At 40.1% G+C, this 19,344-nt stretch overlaps 1 protein-coding gene across 11 annotated transcripts in view; it reads left to right on the top strand.

Moving 5' to 3' along the window:
- Positions 1 to 19,344, top strand: part of TRUB1 (TruB pseudouridine synthase family member 1) — an 89,327-nt gene that overhangs the window by 52,987 nt on the left and 16,996 nt on the right. For 7 of the 11 annotated variants that reach the window (XM_089314262.1, XM_089314260.1, XM_017348600.4 and 4 more), the window contains 2 exons: positions 1,349 to 1,405; positions 2,142 to 5,975. The exons of 1 other annotated variant lie outside the window; for it this stretch is intronic. In XM_089314262.1, the coding sequence (XP_089170388.1) occupies positions 1,349 to 1,405; positions 2,142 to 2,401 (317 nt within the window). In that variant the 3' untranslated portion in view covers positions 2,402 to 5,975. Of the gene's footprint in view, positions 1 to 1,348; positions 1,406 to 2,141; positions 5,976 to 19,344 lie in introns of those variants that run through there. 3 more of the 11 variants (XR_016221935.1, XR_016221937.1, XR_016221936.1) reach the window with 3 other exon arrangements.

The following is a 19,344-nucleotide window of genomic DNA, read 5'->3' as shown; positions in this document are numbered from 1 at the left end:
CGGCGCACCGCGCTGATCCGATGGCAGGAGCCAGGAGCCAGGTGCTTTTCCTGGTCTCCCATGGGGTGCAGGGCCCAAGCACCTGGGCCATCCTCCACTGCACTCCCTGGCCACAGCAGAGGGCTGGCCTGGAAGAGGGGCAACCGGGACAGAATCCGGCGCCCCGACCGGGACTAGAACCTGGTGTGCCGGCGCCGCTAGGCGGAGGATTTGCCTATTGAGCCGCGGCGCCGGCCCCAGAATATGGTTTTATGCAATTAAGAAATGCTTAAGTTTCCTGATTCTGTTTGACAGATAATGAAAAAAAAAAAGCACACTGAGAAATGCTTTTCTCCTTTGAGTGAACGTGTAGGAGCTGGTTTGGCAGAACAGATATTATCTATGAAACTAAGAAAAACTTGAATATTTTCATTGCATCTAAGTCATTTTTTGTCTAGAGAGCATAAAAGGACCAGCAGAGCTCTCTTTTCCTCAAGTACAATGAAAAAATGTTAGCATATCTACATTGGATGCCAGTGCTCATTTATTGTCTTATCAGTGGCCCCTAACTTAAGCTGATAAAAAAAGAAAGAGTTGAAATTCCCAGGTGGTGAATTTTGATTAATTCACCCTGATGGCTTTATTTGTACAATAAGACTGGAGAGAGCTCTAATGTGAGACGTCCTTTTGTGAGGAAAAGCAGAGCATTTTTCAGAATGTCTTGTTGATGAATACAAATAATGTAGAGCTTTCTCTTGACCAATGCACGTGTGTTGTACTGTGGTAAAACACTGAGATAGCTAGAAATCTCAGCTTTGCTATCATGAGCTGTAGATTTTTAAGATATTTTTATTTGTACTTTTTAAGTTATTTATTTGTAATTTTAGTTCATAAATTTTTCAGACATATTTCCAAGAGAACATTTAAATAAGTTGAACTCTCAGTGTATTGTTTAGTGCCCCAAACATAGGATTCTTGTCACTATGGAAAGAGGTTTTTGGTTGGTTTATTGGTTATAGTTTTTGAATATACATATCTGAAAATATTTTCAAAATCTACAGCAAAGCTGAGATTTCTAACTATTTAAAAGCTATTAAATGAACAAGGCTGAAGTATTAACGTGGTATGACTTGCCAGTTAATTTAAAATGTGTTCATGAGTTTCTGCTGTTTGCTTTCGGCATACTCTGACTTTTCAATCTCACAAACACATATGCTACGGCATGAATAATTTATGTTTCAGCACATAAATATTTTATCACTCGATTGTTTGCATAGTGCATTTTTACATTTGTTTAGGGGCATCATTTCTATGTAAAGTGGCTTTCATAGGAGGTTAGCAATTTACCATGTCACTGTTAACATTCCAGATGTTGAATGTGGAGGAGGTTTTTATGTCAGAAGCTTGGTCAGTGACATTGGCAAAGGTAAGCATAAAAATGAATTATGAATTATAATTTAGAGAGTAATACTCCTTTTTGATGGAAAGAGAATTTTTCTAGTTTCCACGTTTTTGAGTACTGGCCTTAGGAACTGAACTCTTGCTGCCTTCGACTTTGGAAGCATTGTAGGTTGATGGCATGCAGTTATTTGTCTTGGCATCTGCAGTGCAGTGCTTAATAATGGGAAAGAAGAAAGGCACAGAAAATGAAGACAGGAATAGTGTGCATATGGGCGCACATTTTGTCAAGTATAAAACATTTTAACCCAATGTAGGGATCAGAAAGAAAAAAGATTTGCCTCTCTGAAAGTTTCTTTCTTTAAAATAAACTACATTTTTTAAAACTGCAAGCCATGGTCTGGCAAGCAGCTGAGAAGTTGTGGTTCTGGCACTGCCATTACAGGCCCCTGTGACACGAACAAGTCCTATTTTCTCACGTGCAAAGTGAGGGTAATATTTTCCATGTGGTGGCTTCATGAGTTAAATGAGAAAAGTGTCTGCAAGTTCTTTGTAGACTTTCAGTGGTTTACAAGGTTGTTACTGAATATTATTTTGCTAATTAATCATTTGTTTATCTCAAAGCTGTTGGTTCTTACAATTTTACTTTTGGGGGTAATTTTGAGAGGTTTGAATTGAATTCTTCTGTCATTTGAAAAAATTATAAATCATGAAAAACTTAATCATTTATCTTCTGGATTTCTTTAAACCTTTTGTTGCTATAGAACTCTCTTCCTGTGCCAACGTACTAGAGCTGACCCGAACCAAACAGGGCCCATTCACACTGGAAGAGCACGCCCTTGCCGAAGACAGGTGGACCATTGATGACATTGCGCAGTCCCTTGAGCATTGCTCATCTCTTCTCCCGGCAGAGCTGACCCTTAAAAAAACAAAACCTGAGGAGTCTAGTGAACAGGTTTTGAGCTGTAAATCTGTAACTTTAAATGAGACCACAGGAAATGATGAGATAATTAAAACATTTTGACACTGGCCCGAGCGTATCATGGTTTCTCAGTCGACATTTGAATTCTGCGTGCACATGCAGCGTGACAGGCTGCCTGCAGGAGACAGCCAACTCTTCTCAACTCTCTTTTTCACATGAACAACATGTCCTTCATTCACAGTGTCCGTAGCATGTATTTCGTTTGTGACAGATTATGAATTGCCTTGCAGTTGTTCAGTTCTCCACTGTACTATGGAATATTCTTTTTGGGGTGTTCTTAAGTTGTTAAACTATGAATGTGATTGGATTCAAGAAAACTTTCTGAATTTGATCTTTCTTGAGTCTTTTCTTATAAAAAGTTGAACAGGTTTCCTAATCAAGGAAAAAAGACATGAACCAATGTTTCTTGAGTTTCACAGTATGGTTTTGTTATTTTATTTAGGCTTTCTGGTACTCCATTGTGTTGCAGTTCTCTAACTGTGTTTAGAATAGCCATTACTGCAATCTGTCTTATGTCTTGGAGCATTGTCTATCATTAAAAACGTTTCCTTGATGAAGCTGCATCCATTTAGTCCTAGAGATGTTGGTTTAGATCTTGGAAACAACCTGTTATAATAAGTATTTGTAAATGAACCAGATTTTTGCTGTTACCACTAACTATATATAAATAGAAGACTAATATTTAATTAAATTCACCTCTAGCAGTAGAGCAGACAGCTCCTGTAGTTTGTATTTGGGGAGCTGTGAGATATATTTTCCTAGTCATTTCATCAACATTTGATCACTTTGTACCATATTACTAAATAACATAATTAAAAAAATTTAAAGACTGTATCTTCAATGAACAAATTCTTTTTCCATTCTTTAGCATTTATTTATATCTCGTTATTGGGTATTAACCCCTGTGACATTTAGACACACTGGGAAAGCTGCCCTACATCTGCAGCTAATCTCTTCTGCTCTAAATATTTTAAAAAACACATATTCTCAAACATTTTCCTTCAATAGCTTTCTAAAAGGTCTTATCTCTCTCTTTTTTTTTTTTTTTTTTTTTTTTGACAGGCAGAGTGGACAGTGAGAGAGAGAGACAGAGAGAGAAAGGTCTTCCTTTGCCGTTGGTTCACCCTCCAATGGCCGCCGCTGCAGCCGGTGCACCGTGCTGATCCGATGGCAGGAGCCAGGATCCAGGTGCTTTTCCTGGTCTCCCATGGGGTGCAGGGCCCAAGCACCTGGGCCATCCTCCACTGCACTCCCTGGCCATAGCAGAGAGCTGGCCTGGAAGAGGGGCAACCGGGACAGAATCCGGCGCCCCGACCGGGACTAGAACCCGGTGTGCCGGCGCCGCAAGGTGGAGGATTAGCCTATTGAGCCACGGCGCCGGCCTAGGTCTTATCTCTCTTTACCATAACTTTGAAATGCAATCACATTACAGAGTGGTAAATTTCATGTATAGGTGAGTGCTTTGTATTTTTGTTGTTGGAAAGCAGTGTATTATGTGGCCAGTCTACAGAAACATTCTAATCTCTCTTCATTTACTCAAATGTAGTTTCAATAGGAAGACTTAGCAAGCATTTCATAAAATAAAAGTTTTTAGATTTTTATGGATTGTCTTTCTTTTTAAAGGTGATTGGTTGCTTGCAACCTCAAACACAAACATTTTAAATTTGCAAACTGAGGTGATTTTATTTGTGGTTAGCCTAAAATAAACTCAATATAAGAATTTATATCCTTTAGTAGAACATTTTTAGCATGTTGGCAACGTACCTTGAGTGACAGTATTGAAACTAATTCTGAGACAGAAAAGGAAACCAGAATTGACATCATGATGTATTAACATAAAATACCAAATACACAAAGTTATAAGTTTAAAGTTTACAATTTTACTTATTCACTTCTTTTTTAGAAAGTATTTATTTTTGTTTTTTATTTTAAAGGCAGAGAAAGAAACAGAGACAGAGAGAAATAGTGGAATCCTAGCCACTGGTTCACTTCCCAAATGCTGTAATAGCCAGGGCTGGGCCAAGGTTGGGCCAGGGTTGGGCCAGGGTTGGGCCAGGGCAGGGCCAGGGCAGGAACTCAGGTCAGGTCTCCCATGTAGGTGGGCAGGGGCCCAACTACTTGAGCCATCACCTGCTGCTTTCCAGAGTGCTCACTGGCAGAAACGCTGAAGTCGGGAGTGGAGTCAGGATTCGAACTCAGGCAATCCAAAATGAGATGGTGACGTCCCAACCAATGTCTTATACACTGCCAAACGCCTGCCCGTACTAGTTCATTTCTGGTGACCTGCAGTGGAAGTGGCTGCTGCCTTTTGGAATGGCACAGGTTACAGCACTCTTTCCCAGTTTAAGTCTACAGAGAAGAATATTTAGTTTTAATAACACAGGTGAAAGTGCTGTTGTATTTCTCAGCTTTAAAACTGACATGTGGGGACCAGTGTTATGGTACAGTGGGTAAAGCCAGCGCCTGTGGTACCAGCATCCCAGATGGGCGCTGGTTCAAGTCTCGGCTGCTCCACTTCTGATCCAGCTCCCTGCTAATGCACTTGGGAAAGCAGCAGAAGATGGTCCAAGTGCCTGGGCCCCTGCACCAGCATTGGGGGACCTGGAAGAAGCTCCTGGCTTCTAGCTATTGCAGCCATTTGGGGAGTAAACCAGCAGATGGAAGGTCTCTCTGTGTCTGCTTCTCTCTCCTTGTAACTCTGCATTTCAAATAAATAAGTCAATCTTTTTTTAAAAAATTGACATGTATACTTTACTAATGGAGATGAGTTGAAATTATTTCCAAAGTAAATGATAGCCAGACCTTTTCTTTTATATTGAAAGCATTGAAGAAAGTGTTTTTCAAATGGAAGTTACCCAGTCCCCACCATCCTAATGCAGTAATTTCAGAATTTTAATTTTTGTATTGCTTTTTGCTCTGTTTTTGTTTTCATAACTGCGCTTTTAAAGCATCTGTGCTTTCTAATGGGCTAGTTTTAATTTGATATCACCTATTTTGAAAGCATTTCTTATTGCTAAATATTTAAGTTGTTTTCAGTTTTATTAGGATAAATTCCTAGGAAATGAGATTGATATAATATGAATAGTTTTATGGTTTATGTTTTCCTTACTGCATTCCCCAAAGTTGTAATATTTTACAGTGTCACCTTTTGCGTGGGGGTTTTATATGTTGTTGCTAATTTGCTAAGTATAAGAGAGAGATCAAATTTGCTCTTATTTGCTTTTGTGTGATTTATCTGTGTACTTTGTTCATTTATATAAATAAATGTCTTAATGGTTTCTTTATACATGTACATGAGTTGTTTACGCAGCAAATGATGGAAGTATTTCTGATGGCCAGCTGTATTTTTAGTTTTTGTCTTCATTTTTACTAACTAAATTTGCCAATTTTAATTATTCTGCCCCTTTTATCATTGTCAAATTTATAAATATGAATAGTTAAATTTTACTGAAACCTTACAAACACTCCTGTCTCTGACAAGCAGCTGAAAATAAGAGAGATGCTCTGAGAGGGTCAAGATTTACCCATAAAGCAAATTGATTTTCTCTAAGAGTCTTGTATTTAAATACTATTTTTTGCATCTTAATTAAGATATTAAAGAACTATGTGTACCCTATCTGTTTTAGGCCTAAAGCTTTATGACACACTAATATTGTTTTCCTTATAAATAAAAAGTAAACTGTTGGCTGGCGCCTCGGCTCAATGGGCTAATCCTCCGCCTGCGGCACTGCCACCCCAGGTTCTAGTCCCAGTCGGGGCGCCGGATTCTGTCCCGGTTGCCCCTCTTCCAGGCCAGCTCTCTGCTGTGGCCAGGGAGTGCAGTAGAAGAGCCCTGTACCCACACAGGAGACGTGCTTGGGCCCTGCACCCCATGGGAGACCAGGAGAAGCACCTGGCTCTTGCCTTAGGATCAGCGCGGTGCGCCGGCCACAGTGCACCAGCCACGGTGGCCACTGGAGGGTGAACCAACTGCAAAGGAAGACCTTTCTCTCTGTCTCTCTCTCTCACTATCCACTCTGCCTGTCCAAAAAAAAAAAAAAAAAACCTTGAGTTTGTTTATATTCTGAAAAATATTTTTGTCTTAAAGTTGTCAGAAGTGGCTATAGAAGGGTTTATTTATACACTGAAAGCTCATGAGCACTAAAACAATAGAAATTTGCTCTCCATGAATTCAAAATTATGAAAAGTGAACAAGAGCTGGGGGGCCGGTGCTGTAGCTCACTTGCTAATCCTCCAGCTGCGGCGCTGGCATCCCATATGGGCGCCGGGTTCTAGTCCCGGTTGCTCCTCTTCCAGTCCAGCTCTCTGCTGTGGCCTGGGAGGACAGTGGAAGATGGCCCAAATGCTTGGGCCCCTGCACCCGCATGGGAGACCAGGAAGAAGCACCTGGCTCCTGGCTTTGGATCGGTGCAGCACCGTCCGTGGCGGCCATTTGGGGAGTGAACCAACAGAAGGAAAACCTCTCTCTCTCTCTCTCTCTCTCTCTCTCTCACTGTCTATAACTCTACCTGTCCAAAAAAAAAAAAAGTGAACAAGAGCTAAACTCACACTTCCCTATACTGACTACATCTTTTCTTCTTAAGTACTGGAATTAATAACAACTATTGTCTCATCAGCAGAAATGAGTCATTGTATAAGAAAAAAAATGCTTTATATCAGGTCTTCAGTACATTTTATGCCCCTCTGACCAATCTGAAATTTGTGTCAGGCTTACAGTGGGCATTTCGAGTTTCTATTAGATGGAAAATTGTTCTGTTTCAGAGGGAAAAAGTAATTTCCATTAAATCTAGATGTATATAATAGCAAAAAAATACTCAGAAGCACTCTGAACTGTTGAAACATTTAAGTAGTGGAAGATAATAGCTAGGAAGTGTATTCATTGAAAAGATTATAATGGCATTGTAGTTAAAATTTAAATAGAAAGATTGTCTTGAAACTCTTTCTTTAAGGTATGTGTGAGCAGCTCTGGCCTTCCTTGATTGTTCATTAAATACCATTTGTTAAACACCTATTGCATGGCACTTGAATCAGTAAGGGCTGCACTTGTCTACTTGTGAGTTCAATCCGAGGTATAGGAATATCTTCAGATTGCTGTTACGAATGGTAATCCAGTAGGAAACTTGAAGTTTATTTAGTTTGTTCTACTTACCTGTAACCCTTAAAATACAACATATTCATATTATTTCTGCCCTTCCCATTCAATAGCTTTTTGATTCTTGGCAAATCATAATCTTTTTGAGCCTCAGTTTTCTCATCTTCAAAACAGAGGAGATAGATTATATGTAAGAACCTCTCCAACACTAAAATATTAGGTTTCCAAGTTTAGATATTTATTCTGCTCAAGAACTCATTCCGCATGAACCTGAATTATTGTATTATTAACAGATTCTGGAAAATCCCCATCCTTTTTTCTTTGACTACTGCCTCTCTTCTGTCGGGAGTCCTATATGTCTTGTCTTCTCCTTTTGTTCTTTTTGTCTAATTACTTTTTCATGTTTTTATCTCTTTATCCTGTGGTGCTATATCCCAGGGAATTCCCTTGTATCTTTTTCCCCCGCAGGTAATGAATTCCTTCTGCTGTTTTTATTAACTTTTTAGTAATCATAATATTTATTTATGGCCATTGTGTTTTGTTTTATTTCTAGAGCATCAACTTTTTTTTATCTAAAGTCTGCCTCTTTTTCTGTGTGTTATTCTTTCATTAAGATGTTACCAAATATATATCTACTTTTCATTGATTTTTAATGTACATACAGGATATGATATGTACACTTATAATTGCATACTTGATGAATTTTCACAAACCAAATGTGTGTAACCAGCAACCTAATTAAGAAACAGACCATTACTAGCCCCCAAAACCCAATAGAAACTCTCTTCTGGTCACCAGCCACCTATTTCCAGCCCCACTGCCAGGAGTAACTGCCTGTACCATTATACATAATAAATTGTGTCTGTTTTGTGCTTTATATAAATGGAGGACACAGTATATTACTGTTTTATGTCCAGCTTCTTTTGCTCGAAGTTGTGTTTGTGTGGTTCTTCCGTGTTGTGGCTATCTTAGTTCTCCTGGGTCCTTGGAACAAAATGCCATGGGCTGGGAGGCTTAAACAGTAGACGTTTATTTCTCAGAGTTCTGGAGGCTGAGAAGTCCAAGATGAGCCGGCAGCATGGTCAGGTTCAAGGTGAGGGCTCTCTCCCTGGTGCGCAGATGGCTACCTTCTCCCTGCGACCTGTGATGAAGAGAGGAAGCTCTGGTGTGTGCCTTCTTCAGGAGGACTGATCTTTTTGTGGGGGCTCAAACATTATGACCTGAAGACCCCACCTCCTAAACTGACATTCTCACATGAATTTTCCAGGGACATAAGCATTTAGCTTGTGAGAGTTGGTGTCCATTCTCATTGTTGTTCAATGTTACCACTGTTTGTCCATTTTACTGCTTGATGGGCACTTGCATTGCTTTCTGTTTTGCCTATTTTGAATAATGACTCTGAGCAATCTAGGACTTGTCTCCTGCTCACATCTGCACACAATCTGTTAGAGAATGCTAGTAGTGGAATGTAGGTCACAGAGTATATGTTGTACAGTCGGCCTGCCTACTCGCACGTGAACTATTATTATAAAAATGCTGAATCCATCTTTTAAGAAAGGGTATTATTATTGCAGGCCTGCAAAGAGGTGGGACAAATATCAAAACCCAAATCAATCTTTCTGTTCAGAAAGGGGTTTGGTGGAGTTCGGGTAAATGGGGCGTAACTGGGTGAAATTAAGTGACAAAAAATGATAGGTGCAGAGGAAAGGGGTGGGGAAAGTTCTTGGGGCATATGCCTTAAGAAATCATTACTGTACACACATTGCATGTTCAAAGAAGGCTGCTGAAGTGGCACAGGAGGTGTGTCATTAACATAAATTATAAAGATAACTGGTCAGGCCGTCTGATCTGTACAAGCTCCAGTTACAATGTTGTCTGTAGCCGTTCTGTCCTGCTTTATCAGGAACCTTGGGAAAAAAGCAAATTAGCAGATTTTTAACAAGACAGTTATTATGGGGTAGCAAATTCCTATGCAGTAGGCAGGCAGCTTACTATTCTGGGCTGTTAGTATGATAGGCAGCTAAGGGAAGCTAATTGCTAAGGAGGGTCTTTGATGGCCATGGTTTGTTATACACCTGTGTAAAGCTTTAGTAGATATTGGAAGCAGTTTTTAACACTACTGTAACAGCAGTGTGTGAGAATTCTGTGTGTTCCATGCCCTCATCAGCACTAAATATTTTCTATTTTCATTGAGGTGTTCATTACCTAAATGTGATTTTAATAAACTTTTTTATGAGTTGTTAGGATTTGGATTTCCTTTAAGTGCTTTTTAGTCTTATTGTCTATTTAGTGTAATAATCTCGGTTTAGTTACGTGAAATTCTTAGGAAGTATGTGCTGATGCTGGCTGAATCTCTTGATTCTCAGCCAAGGTGGATTGTGTCCTTTGTGTTACAGATTAGGACTATGGGTTAACACGCTGAGTATTTGGGGGAATCTGTGCCCTTGGGTGGAGAGTGTCCTTGCAAAGAGGTTTGCAGATTATTTCTTCTAGGCACAGATACAGCACTGTTCCAGACTGTTCCAGACTGTTCCAGGCTGTTCCAGACTGTTCGTCATACAGGATTGAAGATGTTCCCGGTGTTGTTGCACTGCATTTTGTTTCATTTACAGCTTAAGCCAGAGTAGAAAAAGCTGCCTTGGTTTTGGCCTGTTTGTGGTACGTTGCTTTCTCTCTAGCATTTTACTAAATACGTGTTACTTTGAGGATGCCAGTTTTATTCTGTATTTGGGGATGTTGCAGTTCTAAAGCCCCCTCTCAAGACCCAAGCTTTCATCTCTGTCCCCATTTAGAATCCAAAACCTTGTTTACAGACAGGAGTAAACTACCTGGATTACTGTAGCATCAACAAATGTGTTTACCATGCTGGTTTTCAGATTACTCTATTCTGGAGTCCTGGTAACATTTATTTTGAATTCACTTACTTAATGGAATGTTTTAAAGGTCACGTTCTCTCTCTCTCTCTCTCTCTCTCTCTCTCTCACACACACACACACACACACACACACAAGTTCACAGTTTTTAAATGTATGGTTCCATGAGTTTTAATGAGTATACATAGTTTTGTAACAATCATCATCATCACAATGAATAGAGCATTTCCATTGTCCGCGGATTCCCTGTTGCCCTTTTGTAAACAGTTTTCTTCCCTCACTTCCGGTCCCTGGCAGCTATTAATCGGATTTCTGTCCCTATACTATTGGGCTTCTTTCACTTACTGTAAAGTCGAAATATGCTGTTGGAGGTACTCATCATTGTAATCATTTAGTGTAATCACTGTATGGATAGAATACTATTTATTTACTACTTGATGGCCATTTAGTGCTTCCAGTTTGGGGCTGTTTGAACAAAACTTCCCTAAACATTATAAGCATGTCTGCTTGGGCGTGTTTTCTCCGCTTGGGAGTGGGTTGCTATGTCATGTGGGAAGTATACGTTTAACTTTTTAGGAAACTGCCAAAATCTTTTCCAGAATGGCAGTAACATTTCCTTGAGTGATGTTGGAGATTTCTAGTTCCACATCCTTGTCAGCACCTGGAGTTGTAAAACTTTTTAATGTTACCTGTTTGAGAATATGTGTAATAGTAGCTCATGTGATTTGAATTTGGTTACTGAGTAATGATTCTGAACATCTTTTTACGTGCCTATTCACCATTCATCTACCTTACTTAATTAACATTTTTAAAATGTTTAAAAATTGTGCATTTTAAAAATTGAGTTGGCATATAAATCCCAACCATGCCAATGCTGTTTATTGAAAGCACTCTCCTTTTCCCATTAAATTATCTTGGCATCTTTGTTGAAAATTAATTTATCATATTCATTTGCATCTATTTGCCCCATTGATTTATATTTATACCCATAAATTAATTTCACTGTCTTTATCACTGTAACTTTATAGTAAGACTTGAAATCAGGAGGGTCATTATCCAATTTAATTCTTTTTTCAGTTTTAAAGATAGTCTATATGGATCCTTTACATTTTCATATGAAATTTAGAATCAGCCTGTCATTTTCTACCAAAAAAAGTCTTCTGTGGTTTTAGTAGTACTGTGTTGAATTTATAGGTTAATTTGGGGAGAATTAACATAAGAACAAAACTGAACCATGCAGTCCGTGAACATAGTGATCGTTTATCGCTTGATTCATTAGATTATCTTTTATTTTTCTCAGCAATGTTTTCTTAGATTTTGGTGTATAAGTCTTACATGTATTTTGTAAGAGTTATCCTTAAATATTTTATATATCTTGATATTGTAAAGATATTAATTTTAATTTCTAGTCATTTTGTTGCTAGCATATAGGAATATAACTGAAATGTATTGTCCTTACGTCTCGCAACATTGCTAACCTTTCTTCTAATAGCTTTCTGGTAAATGCTTTGGGGTTTTCTGCATAGTTAATCACATCATATTTTTAAGATTATTTTTAGTTTTATTTATTGAGAGGTAGAGAGAGAGACAGAGAGCTCCCATCTGCTGATTCACTCTCCAAATGCCCACAACAGCCAGGGCTGGGCCAGGCTGAAGCTGGGATCTGAGAAGCCAGTCCAAGTTTCCCATGTGGGTGACAGGGACCCAACTACTTGAGCCATCACCTTCTGCTCCCCAGGGTGAGCTTGTTAGCAGGAAGCTAGAATGAAGAGCAGAGGAGGACTTAGTTCCAGGCACTCTGTTTGGGGTGATGGGTGGGTTCACCAAGTTGTGTCAACCACTGAGCCACATGACTGCCTCAGTCACATCATCTTGCAGTAAAGGCAATTTTGTTTCTTATTTTCCAAACTATGTCTTTTTTTTTTCTTCTTGCCATATAGTGATGGATACTGTCTCCGATATGATGTTGAATAGAAATGGTAAGGGCAGATAACCTTTCCTTATTCTGATCTTTGTGGAGAGTACTTTTTTTTTTTTTTTAAAGTATGTTGCTGATATAGGTCTTTCGATAGTCTTTATTAGTTTGAGGAAATTTAGTATCATAGGAGTTTTTGTTGATGGCTTCTATGTGGTTGAAGAATTTTCCATCAATTCTTTCCTTTCCTAACTTGCTAAGAGTTTTTGGTAATCAGTAATAGATTATTATCAAATGCTTTTTCTACACATGTTGAGCTGACATATCTAGAAAAGTATTTTTTATAGTATCTTGATATGATGAATTGACTTGAACCTTGAGCTAACCTTTCATTCCAGTTTGGACTCTGTGTAGTCATGTTACTTTCATTGGGATTCTAATTTTTGGTTGAGGAGCTCTGTTTCTGTGTACATGAAAGATACTGACAGTAGTTTTCTTGTAATAGTATGATTTTTATATAAGGTTAATGTTACAATATTCCCTTATGAATGTCCCCTCTTTCATTCCTGATGTTGGTAATTTGTGTCATCTCTGTTTTATTTCAGTGATCTTTAAAAAACAATGTTTTTGTCTTTTTGAACTTCACTATTATTTTTCTGATTTTTTCCAACTTTGTGTTTTTGCTGTTATCTTGATTATATTAATTTCTCTGCTGTCTTTGAGCTTAGCTTATTCTTCCTCTAATTTTTAGGTGGAGTCTTAGGTCACTTTAATTTTTCAAACATAAGCATTTAATGCTGTCATTTTTTTCTTTAGTCACTGCTTTAGCTGCATCTCATTAATGATAAGTTGATTCAATTAAAATAATTTCTGTTATAATATCTCCCTTCACCCATTAGTTATTTAGAAGTTTGTCAATTAATTTCCAGCTATTAAAGGATTTTCCACATAGAATTTTCTAATTGGTTTCTTGTCTAATTTCATTATGGTCAGAGACCTTAAAATACATGAACATAAAATGTATGATTTCAGTTTTGTAAATGTACTGGTATATCTTGGAATATGTTCCATGCACAATAAGAATATGTTTCCACTATTAGGTGGATCATTCTATAAATGTCCATTTGGTCAAGTTGGTTACTAGTGTTAAATGTAAGTCTTACTGGAGTTTGATTTGCTGTTTATCTTCTGTTTTGTTTTTGGTTTGGTTTTTGCTTTGCCTACTTTGTCAACTGCAATGAGAGAAAAGCCTAAGTCTCCAATTCTAAGGCAAACTTGCGTATTTCCTCTTTCATTTCATCAATTTTGCTATCTGTATTTGGAATTTTTATGTTAGGTGCATTTATATTTAAAGTAGTTATCTCTTCTTGAAGAAGACTTGAACTGGTGCCCATATGGGATGCCAGCACTGCAGGCAGTGGCTTTACCTGCTACGCCACAGTGCCAGTCCCTCCTAATTATCTTTTGGTTTATGTAGTTTCTCTTGCTGCCTTCAAGATTTTTCTGTCTCTCTTTAATTTTTTGCAGTTTGATGTATCTGTATATGATTTTTTAATTATCCTTTTGTGGGTCGCTTAATTTCATTCTTTCAATTTTTTAAAATAAATTTTTGGAAATTCTCAAGCATTGTTACTTTAAATATTTATTCTCCATATATTTTTTAGAGATTTATTTATTTATTTGAGAGGAAGAGTTATAGAGAAAGAGAGGGAGAGACAGAGAGGTCTTCCATCCACTGGCTCACTCCCCAAATGGCCACAAAGAGCTGGGCTGATCTGAAGCTAGGAGCCAGGAGCTTCTTCCAGGTCTCCCACGTGGAGCCCACGTACTTGGGCTGTCTCCACTGCTTTCCCAAGCCATCAGCAGGGAGCTGGATCAGAAGTGGAGCAGCCAGGACTCAAACTGGCACCCATGTGGGATTCCAGTGCCGCAGGCGAAGGCTTAGCGTTCTACGCCACAGTGGTGGATATTCTTTCTCTTTGTCTCCCTTCCTTCTGAAACTTAAATTACAGGTATGTTTGATGATTTTATTACTGCCCAACTCTTGGATGCTCTGCTCTTTTTTTATTATTTGAATTTCAGTTTAGATAACTTTTATTCACCTATCTTTTTTTTTTTTTTTTTTTTTTGACAGAGTGGACAGTGAGAGAGAGAGACAAAGAGAAAGGTCTTCCTTTGCCATTGGTTCACCCTCCAATGGCCGCTGCAGCCAGCGCGCTGCAGTTGGTACACCACGCCTATCCGAAGGCAGGAGCCAGGTGCTTCTCCTGGTCTCCCATGGGGTGCAGGGCCCAAGCACATGGGCCATCCTCCACTGCACTCCCTGGCCACAGCAGAGAGCTGGCCTGGAAGAGGGGCAACCGGGACAGAATCCGGTGCCCCGACCGGGACTAGAACCCGGTGTGCCGGCGCTGCAAGACGGAGGATTAGCCTAGTGAGCCGCGGCGCCGGCCCTTATTCACCTATCTTAAAGTTCACTGATAATTTCCTCAACCATATTGAGTATGTACATACACCCGTTGAAGAAATTCTTCATCTGATATACTGCTTTTTAATTCTAGCATTTTCATTTAATTCTTTCTTCTGGATTTCACTTATCCACTGGAATTCCCTATGCTGATGGATGTTGCCTACCTTTTCCATAAATCATTTAATATATTAATAATAATTATTAAAAAGTTCTTGTCTGATATTTCTAACATTCAAGCTATACCCAAGTCTAAGTCTATTAATTGCTTTGTCATAAAATGGTCTTGCTTTTCCTTTTATGAGTGAGCATGTTTTGTATTTTGTGATTAGATGCCCAGTATTGAGGATAGTAGATAAATGATATTCAGAGATAGGCACATTTCTTCTGTGTAGTCATTAGTTTGGGGTTTGGGGAAGTCTGGTCAGTAGTTGAACTAGGTCTCAGTTTATTGTATCTGACTTCAGATTGCTATGGGAGTGGGCTGCTGTTACTTGGTGCTTAGCATGGGGCCTGGCTAGCAGAGGGGTTTTTCTGAGTGTCTCTCCCCACGCTCAGATTTCAGCAAGTCTCCTCATCTAAGCCACAGGAGGAAGCTGACCAGTGCTGTTTTGAACTCTCCTAGTGAAAGACTGTTGTCTCTTATACCTCTTTAATTTTTCCTTAAAATCATAACTATTGTTGTAGCTTAGTGTGGGGTAAGTGGGTATTTTTGGTTCCCTCGTTCCAGCTTCCATCTCCTGGACTTCAGAGAGGGGATTTCTCAGAAATCCTGGCCCTTCCCCAGTAAAGGCAGATCTCTGGTTTGTATCGGTATAGGATTCTTTCTTTCTTTCTCCAGTGGCAAACAGTTTGTTTTCAACCTTCCTCCAAAAGCATTGTGAATCTTTGCATGCCCCCAGTAATTACGGCTTTTGCTTCCTATTAAGGGAGGGTGCCTGTGCCAGGGTATTCAGCGCCTCTGCTGCCCACAGGATCTGTCTCAGTTCTCCTGCCCTGCCCCCGAAGTCATGATGAGCACCTGGAAGAGACTGATGACCAGGAAGTGAGCGCAGACTTCTATTGTATCTATTGATTTCTTTGTTCCTGCACTGTCACTCTTTGTAAGAATTCATTGCATTTTCAGTTGTCTTATTTTTAACCTGTTCAGTGCCCACATATTTGATTAAGCATAATTCGTGGGCGCATCTGTAAGAGCAGCTTAGAAGAGATGAGCGCTGGAATTGGTGAACTGAGTAAAGCAGGTAGCCCTCGTAGTAGGCATCATCCAGTTTGTTGAGGACCTGAATAGAACAGAAGTCAGAGGAAGGCTGGATTTGCCAGGCCTCTGCCCGACTATCTGAGTGGAGAAATTTGTATCCTGCCTTTGGCATTCCTGGTTCTCAGGCCTTCATACCCGCTTAGAAGCTGTGCCATTGGCTTTCTGGCTCACAGGCCTTCAAATCACACCGCGGATTGTGGGATGACCACAACCCCATGAGCCGATACCTTTGCATTTAGTTGACCTTGCAGCCTCGACTCTGATGGGCTCAAGGAGTCATTCAGGTTTTCCCTTGTGTAGGATGGAATGAATGTTCTCTTGAAGCTTTCTGCACCTAAGTGGAAGTTCAGTGCTTTTATTTTCCCAAGCATTTATAGTTGCAGGAGTTTCTGAGGTTATTTATTTTATGTGATTCTTCATATTTGGAGAGTAGTTAATGGGGCTGGGATTGTGATGTAGCAGGTTAAGCCACTGTCTGTAATGCCTGCATCTCATATAGGCATGAGTTTGTGTTCAGCTCCCTGCTAAGGCACCTGGGAAAGCACTAGAAGATGGCTCAAGTACTTGGGCCCTTGACACCCACTTGAGAGACCCTGATGAAGCTCCTGACCTCTGGCTTTGGCCTGGCTCATCCTAGGCTGTTGTGGCCATTTGGGGAATGAATCAGCTGATGGAAGATGTCTCGTCTCTCCCTCTTTCTCTGTAACGCTGCCTTTCAAATCAATCAATCAATCTCTTCTTTAAAAAATGGCTAAGACATATTTACTAAATGCAGCACTGTAATGTTGTATTTAATTTTATATCCTTTATGGGGCTGGCACCGTGGCTCACTTGGTTAATCCTCCACCTGCGGCGCCGGCATCCCATATAGGTGCCAAGTTCTAGTCCTGGTTGCTCCTCTTCCAGTCTAGCTCTCTGCTGTGGCTCTGGAGGGCAGTGGAGGATGGCCCAAGTACTTGGGCTCCTGCACCAGCATGGGAGACCTGGAAGAAGCTCCTGGCTCCTGGCTTTGGATCAGCGCAGAACCGGCTGTAGTGGTCATTTGGGGGGGTGAACCAAAGGAAGGAAGACCTTTCTCTCTGTCTCTCTCTCTCTCTCTCTCTCACTGTCTACAACTCTACTTCAGAAAGTAGTCTGTGAAGCCATTGTCTAATGGAAGAATAATAAATTAGAATTATTGTATTCATGTGTGCTTCAAAATTATTTGAATGTTTAATTCTTCCATTATAGGTGAGAACATTGGGGCATGGAAAAGAAAACAATTCCCAACTCTGAATTATTGCATTAGTAAGGACAATATTTAGTTTTTGGGCTCACAGAATTGGCAGTATAATCTAAAGCTGATGGGTAGGTAATTTTATTCTATACATTTTATTTTTAGTTTTTAAAGATTTATTTATTTATTTGAAGGGCAGAGTTACAGAGAGGCAGAGGCAGAGAGGGAGAGAGAGAAAAAGAAAGAAAGAAAGAAAGTCTTCCATCGGCTGGTTCACTCCCCAAATGGCCACAACGGCTGGAGCTGGGCCAATCCAAAGCCAGGAGCCAGGAGCTTCTTCCAGGTCTCCCATGTGGGTGCAGGGACCCAAGCCATCTTCCACTGCCTTCCCAGGCCATAGCAGAGAGCTGGATCAGAAGTGGAGCAGCCGGAACTTGAACCGGTGCCTATATGGGATGCCGGCACTGCAGGGGCTGTGGCAACTTTACTCAGTATGCCACAGCGCCAGCCCTTTATTCTGTACATTTTAAACAAATCAGTTGTCAAATACAGATGCCTATAGGAAGGAAAACAATGTATGGCATGCCAAGATGTAGTTCAGTCCCTGCTAATGGCCTGGGAAAAGCAGCAGAAGATGACCCAACTACTTGGGCCCCTATCACCTACTGTGGGAGATCCAGATGAAGCTCCTGGCTCCTCACTTCAGCCCTGCTCAACCCTGGCCATTCTGACCATTTAGGAGTGAATTAGCAGGTGGAAGATCTCTCTTTGTCTCTCCCTCTCTCTCTGTAACTCTTTCAAATAAATACATAAATCTCTTTTTTAAAAAAATGAAGTTTTCACTTCATATGGAAACTCAAGAAAGATATATATTAAAAAATAAGTAGCAGTACAAAACTTCATAATTATCAGTGAGTGGTATTGCCAGAAAGTACTATTGATGTTTAATGAAGCAATAATTCATTTTGCAAACATCTGTTGGGCTCCTACCAAGAGCAGCAGGGAGCATACAGGACTTGTAGTGGTCAGGATAGCAGTACAGAAGAGAAAGACCTTGAGTTGACCTTGAATAATATATAATATCCAATGAGTTAAGAAGGAGAGCAATTGAGGGGAGAATAGTCCAGCAAACTTGGCAGGGTACAGAGCTTATTGGTTATTAATAGGAGACTGGTTTGGATGGAGAGAAGGGTTTGCATCATTTGGGATTACATCATTTGGAGCTGCAAAAGCCAAGATTGAGTAATCTTTCAGAACAGGGACTGGTTCATATGGAAGCTTTATTTAAGGAGATTAATCTGGCAGTGATATGTGGCAAAAACTCAATCAGTAGAAACAGGAGACGGAGAGCCCAATTAGATCTGAGTCTGTAACTGTAATGCAAGATTGATGTCATAATCTCCAAACCAGGATGTCATCAGATAATGGATGTTTGAATGGGCAGTTTAAAAGAAAATTAATGTTATTCAGTGATATATTAGGTAATTGAGGGCTATGGAATTGGAGGAAAACTGATTACCAGTAGTCATCACTTAGTTTTTCTTAGAATGAATCTGACTTTTTGTATCAGAATAGCATTTGCCTAGTGTTGGTAAAACGGAACAATTGCCTGTGATACTATCTACAACTACGTGTGTTCCTCTGAACTGTTGTGAGTTCCTCCCTGACCAAACAATGAGCCTCGTGGAAAGGATCCTGCTTTTCCTCTTCTTTCCTGAACTCCTGGTCTTTAGGAGGTTTGGTGAAGTCAGTCCATTGTTAGGGATTCCAATTACTATTTAAAATATTTAATCACACCAGCGGTTGAGATCATGGGCCCTGATGTTGTAGAATTCCTCCAGCTCTAGTGTTTGTCATCAGCCATTTACCTTAGGCAATTCATTTAATATTTCTTTTTTTTTTTTTTTTTTTTTTTGACAGGCAGAGTGGACAGTGAGAGAGAGAGACAGAGAGAGAAAGGTCTTCCTTTTGCCGTTGGTTCACCCTCCAATGGCCGCCGCTGCAGCCGGCGCACCGCGCTGATCCGATGGCAGGAGCCAGGAGCCAGGTGCTTTTCCTGGTCTCCCATGGGGTGCAGGGCCCAAGCACCTGGGCCATCCTCCACTGCACTCCCTGGCCATAGCAGAGAGCTGGCCTGGAAGAGGGGCAACTGGGACAGAAT

This window comes from Oryctolagus cuniculus, chromosome 15, assembly GCF_051225735.1.
Source record: "Oryctolagus cuniculus isolate XC-2025 breed Fujian yellow rabbit chromosome 15, ASM5122573v1, whole genome shotgun sequence".
In the NCBI taxonomy this organism is placed as follows: Eukaryota; Metazoa; Chordata; class Mammalia; order Lagomorpha; family Leporidae; genus Oryctolagus; species Oryctolagus cuniculus.
This window is presented reverse-complemented; position numbering and strand designations above follow the sequence as displayed.